This window comes from Anarrhichthys ocellatus, unplaced genomic scaffold (genome assembly GCF_004355925.1).
Source record: "Anarrhichthys ocellatus isolate YVR2014 unplaced genomic scaffold, GSC_Weel_1.0 scaffold1898, whole genome shotgun sequence".
NCBI lineage: Eukaryota > Metazoa > Chordata > Actinopteri > Perciformes > Anarhichadidae > Anarrhichthys > Anarrhichthys ocellatus.
The window spans coordinates 2163-9375 of NW_022281872.1; the positions used below are offsets into that span (position 1 = coordinate 2163).

At 41.6% G+C, this 7213-nt stretch overlaps 2 protein-coding genes and 1 non-coding gene across 6 annotated transcripts in view; 1 reads left to right on the plus strand and 2 right to left on the minus strand.

Moving 5' to 3' along the window:
- Window positions 1-598, plus strand: part of LOC116377963 (6-phosphofructo-2-kinase/fructose-2,6-bisphosphatase 1-like) — a gene marked incomplete at its 5' end in the record, with an annotated part of 2602 nt that extends 2004 nt beyond the window's left edge. Inside the window, one exon of the mRNA XM_031839735.1 lies at window positions 316-598. Within this exon, the coding sequence (XP_031695595.1) occupies window positions 316-375 (60 nt within the window). The remainder of the gene's footprint in view (window positions 1-315) is intronic.
- Window positions 599-2489: 1891 nt separating this feature from the next.
- ndnl2 (necdin-like 2) lies at window positions 2490-6007 on the minus strand. Of its 4 annotated transcripts, none has more exons than XM_031839733.1 (11): window positions 5973-6007; window positions 5610-5673; window positions 5212-5331; window positions 5035-5098; window positions 4768-4847; window positions 4556-4650; window positions 4374-4453; window positions 4024-4093; window positions 3876-3938; window positions 3276-3390; window positions 2490-3192 (listed from the first exon to the last, which is right to left on the minus strand). In XM_031839733.1, the coding sequence occupies exons 2-11, from the start codon at window positions 5658-5660 to the stop codon at window positions 3097-3099; spliced, it is 834 nt and encodes a 277-aa protein (XP_031695593.1). In that variant the 5' UTR covers window positions 5661-5673; window positions 5973-6007; the 3' UTR covers window positions 2490-3096. The 4 variants fall into 4 exon arrangements, with proteins under 4 accessions (XP_031695593.1, XP_031695592.1, XP_031695594.1 ...); XM_031839732.1 differs by having other exon boundaries at window positions 5610-5669; window positions 5858-6006; XM_031839734.1 differs by having other exon boundaries at window positions 4024-4066; window positions 5858-6006.
- On the minus strand, window positions 3491-3618 carry LOC116377964 (small nucleolar RNA SNORA11). The gene has a single exon (XR_004212260.1). It is a non-coding gene; the product is annotated as a small nucleolar RNA SNORA11 (small nucleolar RNA).
- Window positions 6008-7213: the final 1206 nt, after the last annotated feature.

The following is a 7213-nucleotide window of genomic DNA, read 5'->3' on the forward strand; positions in this document are numbered from 1 at the left end:
ATATATATATATATATATATATGTATATATATATATATATGTATATATATATATATGTATGTATATATATATATGTATATATATATGTATATATATATATATATGTATATATATATATATGTATGTATATATATATATGTATGTATTCCGTGTGTGTGTGTGTGTGTGTGTGTTACTTGGTTGTAAGAAGACACTGGTTACCGAGTGTAACCAGTAGATCACAGTGAACCTGTAACAGTTGGTTGAGGGTGTGAACACACAGAACAGTAAACTCTACATGAAGGTAACTAAAGTATTAGTTTGTGTCTTTCTCAGAATGTGGACGTGGACAGAGAACCGGCGGAGGCTTTAGAGACGGTCCCAGACCACATCTAGAGGACGCCACAGGGAGCTGGTCTCACTTCCACCCAGAGCCTCGTGGGGAAGTGATGTAATGAAGTGATCACAGTGTTCATTGTTATCATGGTGAATGAAGTAATGAGACGTTTCTGCGATGGCGGCCATTGTAACTTCCATTGTAAATGCACTTTATAATGCAGGGCTCAGGCCACATATGTGTGATAAATGAAGGAGAGGCTTCCTTTACTGTGAAAAATGAGCTGCTGAACACTGTTCAAGTCACCTTCTCCTCTTCATCCCGTCGTTCTGTTGCCCTCCTCTTCCCCACTTGTCCTAATTGCATTAATCATTCAAGCCAGTTGTTAACTGGACCCGGCATGTCGGTGTGAGCCATCTTTGCATCATGTTATCTTGTCTCTGCATTCACAGAGGTGCATCATAAGAGAGTCCACACGACTGTGGTGTCACTCTGTTATGGTCTCAGTGGTGCAGGACGAGGAAGAGGAGGTTTCACAATGCTGAATGAGGCTCAAGGGGACAGTTTGATATTTTGAGAAATAGACTGATTCGCTTACTTTGCTGAGCGTTAGATGAGACTAAAATCTGACTAAAATCAAAAATACATATTTTTCCTCTTACCTGTCGCTCTATTTATCAATCTAGATTGTTTGGCTGTGAGTTGTTGGCGACTGAAATGGGAACAATATTGCGCTTTAATGCACCAAATACTTTGTCTCACAAGTCTCTTAACAGAAATGATGACCGGTTATTCCAGATGATCCTCAGACCTCGATGTGAGCAGTTTTCATGTCGGAACTACAGTTGAAAGAAAATAGTTCCTACATACAAACTGCTCACCACAAGGTCTGTTACCCATTTGTTTTTGTGCTTTGAGCACCAAAACCGAGTGCCATATTTACCCCCTATATGTTTAGAGAAGGCAGACATCTCTCAAACTACTGACACTAAAACAACCTCGATTGGTAAAAAGCTCTACAGGTAAGAGGAAAAACATGCATCTTTGATTTTGTGGTGAACTGTCCCTTTAAATCTGAACCGCTTCGTAAGTTTGAGTCATTTTCAGTCTGAATCACACCGTTGGGTTTCTTCTGGGTGGAGGTGCAGGTGGAGGTGTCACTTTGGTGTAAATGCTGAATGAAACTTGCAAAGTCACACCACACATCCCACAATCCTTTGGGAGGGACACTAGAGGACAATTGGAACTTTAACTGCCCAAATATACCATGATGTGCCTCACACGAGTCCAAGATACATGATGATTCTATGCACCCTCCATTCTCACACACACACACACACACACACGTGTGGCAATATGTTTTTCTAACTTTGACATGTGTCGTATTGAGGAACATGAGATCTGGTGCAATGTGTGTTTTTAAGAGGTTTACTTGGGCCTGAGGTGAAGATGTGGGAGCTCGGTTTCTTTGGGTCCAGTACTCCTGGATGTCATGAAGCTGGTCATCCAACGACTCCGTTGAGTTCATGTAAAATCAACAGAACCGTGAGGATGAAATATATTATATCACAGATTTACTCATCAAACATTTCTTTTCTTGTTGAAGCCGTTTGGACCAAAACAAGTAAATAGATTTCTGATAGTTACCTCTGATCTCGTGAGGACGTTTGTGGTAACGTCTATTATAATAGTTACACCATTTCAAGCTCCTCAGTCTGTCACACTGAGACCTTCACCAGGTGAGTTAAGTCTCTGAGGGTTCAGGGTTTAAGGGCTCAGGCCTAAATGCAGTTTAAATCACAACTTGAGAAGAATAACGAGCTGTAAAAACATGTAGGGTCCAGTCCTTCTGCTAAAGTGCTCACAAACAAACTGAAATTAAAGGCTACAGCTTTTATTATTTGATCGTGAGCTGCAGTCACACTAGTTAAATAAACTAGTGTATATTTAGTTTGTTCGGCTTTAAAACAGAAACGTGCTTTCACTGATCTGTTCTTTGTCATTTTATGAACTCAGTATTTCTGTCTCAGTTTTCTTTGTCATGATGTGATTGGTGAGTGGTTTTAGATGTGATGCTCCAGCTTCATGATACCGAGTTAAACCCAAAGACATCCGGCTAACTCTTGTTAATACACCCCCCCGGGAGCGAATAGAGAAACAATAATGAACACAATCATCTCAGGGACCTTTATTTATTTAGGTCTTTAAGGGGTACCAGCACATATTTACCATGTAAGTGAACTCGTTCACTTCCTCCCACACAATGTGACAATGGGAACAGCTCCTTTTAAAGCACACATCCAGTTGTTGTGGTAGCAAGCGTATGTAGTCGTGCTTCCTGTTTGTCTTTATGTTCGTGTACACGTCCTAAAGCCTGTGCTGTGTGACCACTGATGTCATAGATGGAGTTCAACAGCAATGAGAGAAATGAACGAAAAGTCTAATTTGTTTATTTGAAGGTTCCCCATCGCTGACGTAGAACCGGTTCTCACAGATCTTTATTTTCTGAGCCGCTACCTTCTTAAAGTCCTGGCAATAAAATAAACAATGGATACCTGAGTAATCGTGTGTGATATTGAATGTTTTTAATAAGAGACATCAAGAATTTGAGACTCAACGGACTAAAAAGGTAAAGTATGAACGTACAAATGTGCAGAATAAGCAGTAAAGAGATTTGTCTGTTGGTTCACTACGATCACATTTTATAAAATAGAAAAGGTGGCGGTGCTGCAGCTTCTCTTCCAGCATCCACACTAAATAAATAAGTAAAAGAAGGAGGATCATCTGTGGCTGCTGCTGCCGGGCTGCGTGGAGCCGGACACGGAGTGGGCTTCTCTGTACTGCTGGCTCCAGCTCTGAGGGTCCTGTTCATGGAGCTGAGACACCAGATCCTTTATCAGGTGCGAGTACTCCGTGTACTGACTGAACATCAAAGTACAATAGTAACACCGATACTTACTTGACCCATGAACTCCAGGATTTTGGTCTTTGAGACTTCCACGTCAGCACGTTGACCCCATCGAAACTCGTGCTCCACCGGCTCCGTGTGGGGGATTCGCACGTACTCCAGGTACCTACACACACACACACACACACTATATAACACACAATATATATATATATATATAACACACTGATGATAACACACACACACACACAATATAACATAATAGTAATTGTTTGGAGTCTGTGCTGGTCCAGACCGCTCTGCTGTAGTGGTCTGGATCCACCCTCCGGCTGCTCTGTGGTGTGGTATAAACCGGAGTCTATGGTCTGACAGACTCCGGCTCTGATCACACCAGTACACTGTAACACACGACCCAGCAGGGGGGCTCGAACCTGCGACCTTCTGGTCACAGACCCGCTGGCTTATAAATGAGCTATCAACCCACTATACAGCTCCAGGATCAGAACTGGTTCACACCTTCAGTGGGTGGGGAGGGGTGCACAGGTAACCTGGTTCCTTGTAAATCGTAAGGGGGGGATTATAGAAACCTGTTTACATGCACACAGGCGAAGGCCTTCTTCGTGCCACTTGAATTGAACTGTTCATTCTCACCTTTGACGCACAAACTCGTCTGTGACGACCTTCTTTACGTCTCCGAACTCCTCGTGTTTCTCTCTACAAACAGATTCAGAGTCATTGATAACCAGGTGCAGAACGCGCGCGCGCACGCACGCACACGCACACGCACACACACACGTACCCGGGGTCAACGCGGAGCTTCTTGAGCGTGTTCCAGATCAGGTCTGCAGCACAAAAACACAACCAGACATCTTCATCACACAACACAACCAGACATCTTCATCACACAACACAACCAGACATCTTCATCGGAGGGGAGAGGATGTAAACATGTGAATAGTTTAATATTTATAACACCTAGATCCCCCCCCAACATTGATAACACTTATAAAATATTAGATATTTAGATTCCATTGTTTGCCGATTTTTGTAAAAGAAATTATCAAAGAAATTCAACAGTGTCTCCAAACGTGTCAGGCTTCAGAGGGTTAATGATCCCGACCTGTAAGGAGCAATGAAGCTCTCACTCACTTTCTCTGACAACGCCTCCTTTCATAAAGATAACACTCAGGATCACGAACAGCAGACCCATCTTTGGATTGGTCGGGCTTCTACACACACATGGACAACAAAGCTGTGATGGTTCAAACTGTTCACATGAAGACTTGATTGATGCGACAGTGTTAAATTACAGAGATAACAAAAACACTCACTTGATCGGTGAGGCTCCATCACCCGGCTCCAGCTTGTTGATCAGTATGTACATGTGATTTTTGGCGTCGATTTCAATCATTTTAAGGCCAAATACCTGTTTCACACCGTGAGAAAGAGCAACATTGTGACTGAGTTTTTGTTGTAATGTGATTTTTCTTAATTATGACACTTGATCTGATTCCAGCTGCTGATCCTCTCAGACTGAACACACCTGGTCAAAAGTGCGTGAGGCTCTCTTCATGATCTCAGGGTAAATGGTTCTGTACTCCTTCACCACGTGTTTCACCAGATCTGAAAACATACATTGCACTATTTATTTAATATTTAAGGGCCCTTTAGCATCAAAACCGTTGGTCTTAGATCTCACTGACACGCTCTGTCCACCGATGGCTGATTTAAAGGTGTAGACCTGTGTCTCTCAGTGTGACAGCTGATGAACCTGTGAATGTTGTTGCACGGTGTACACGTGAGGCTGTACCTGCTCGGCGTACCGGAATCTTCTTTTGGTCCTTCACCAAGAAGTACTGCACCACCTCAGCTGTCTAACACACGGACAGAGCAAGGTGTGTGAACAATTCACTGACAAAGGAAAAGAAAATGTGCTTTTGTAATTATCTGAAATAGCGCTTTTTGCATGTGTGTGTGTCTCTCTTACCTTTTGGTCGACCTGTGCAGGTGTGAGCTTCTGCATCCCTCTTTGGACCTGGGACGTACTCGGCTGGGTGAAGGTTGTGTCGTCATTTTCCTCCTGAGCCACTGAGGCGCCCGATTGCCTCTACAGAACAATAATACATCAATAAATTGAATTGATGTGTCTAACACAACATCATGGTCACAATGTGGTAGCTGTTGGATTAACTGTTGGCTTGAATATATATGATGTTACTAATATGGCAGAGGCTCCAGCTGGTCCAGTGTGAGTACTTCCTGTTTGTTTTTGTTGAATATGACAGTTAATAGAATAACTTTAGGTCTCGGACAAAACAAGCAACTTGAAGCTGTCACATAACAGCTGTTAACATAACTAAACATGTGTTGTTGGTGTAAACTCACCTTGCTCTGAGAGGAGCTCTGTGTGTTGGACAGCCTCTTTCTCTGCGACATGGCGACACGCTGCCTGACACAGATAACAACATGAAGACGGTCAGTGTGCTTCATGAGGCCTTAAACAAACAGCAGAGTTTAGCGCGGCCAGAGGACCCAGAAGTGACGTTCATGCTAGTAACGCTAGCTAACCTGAGAGCTAAGTAGTTGTTTAAAAACAATTAAAAACTGATTCTAAATAACGTTTTACCACTCACGTCTCTGTGTCCACAGACTGCAGTAGAGTGGAGGATCCGATTATTAAACAATCGGCTCAGTCAAACTATTCATTCACATTGTTTAAATGCAGAAACTCCTCCGTTGTTTCCGTACCAACGGTCCCGCTACTGCGATCCTCGGGCGCTTGTCGATGACGCGGAATGGGGGCGACGGAATTTTTTTTTTATGTGCTTTATTGAAATGATTTATAAAACACAGTACAGTCTACATGGAACATAAAGAAATAAACAGGGCGTGAAGAAGTATTCCGATATTTTATTGAAGTAAAAGTACTAGTACCACACTGTGCAAATACTACAAAACAAGTGAAAGTTTATTACTAACAGTAGAGGAGTGTAGTAAAAAGTACAATATTTACCTCTGAGATGTAGTACGGTATAAAGTACAATATAGGCTTTAAAAATAGCATAAAATGGAAATATTTTACAATGCATTGGTACTTGTACTTTAGTTGAGTAAATGTACTTAGGCAGTGGTAGAAGAAGTTCTCAGATCTTTTGATTAAGTAAAAAATAGTATCACAATGAAAATAAAATACTCTGTAAATGAAAGTCCTGTATTTCAAATCTTACCTCAATAAAAGTACACAAATAATGGCCTGAAAATAAGTAAAACACTGAATGGCCCATTTTCTGAATAGTATATTATATTACTGGAATAAACTAATGATGTGTATTAATAATCATAATCAGCATATTTTTACTAATGTTGTCATATAGCTACATGTCGTCGAGTAAAAGCACAATATTGGTTTCCAATATGTGGAGTCGGAGTATAAAGTAGCATGGAATGGAAATACTTGAGTAAAGTAAAAGTACCTCAATATTCTCCCTAAATACAATACTCAGTGTACTAGTATCACCGCCAGATGTCGCTGTTTGTATGTTCCAATCGGTATTTCGTTAGATTACCGTCGTTTTCAGGGAGTAGAGTAAACATTTGTTGTGTATAAATACACACAGATTAGTGTACAGTTTATAAGTACAAGTACTACTTGTTTACAGGAAAACTATCTCTCGGTCAGCTCTCTGCTCTGAGGGCGAAGTCCGCAAACTGAACGTGGCAGCAGACAGACAGACAGACAGACAGTTAAAGAGACAGACAGACAGACAGTTAGAGAAGCAGACACAGTTAAAGAGACAGACAGACAGACAGACAGACAGTTATAGAAGCAGACACAGTTAAAGAGACAGACAGACAGACAGACAGACAGTTATAGAAGCAGACAGACAGTTAAAGAGACAGACAGACAGACAGACAGTTATAGAAGCAGACAGACAGTTAAAGAGACAGACAGACAGACAGACAGTTATAGAAGCAGACAGACAGTTAAA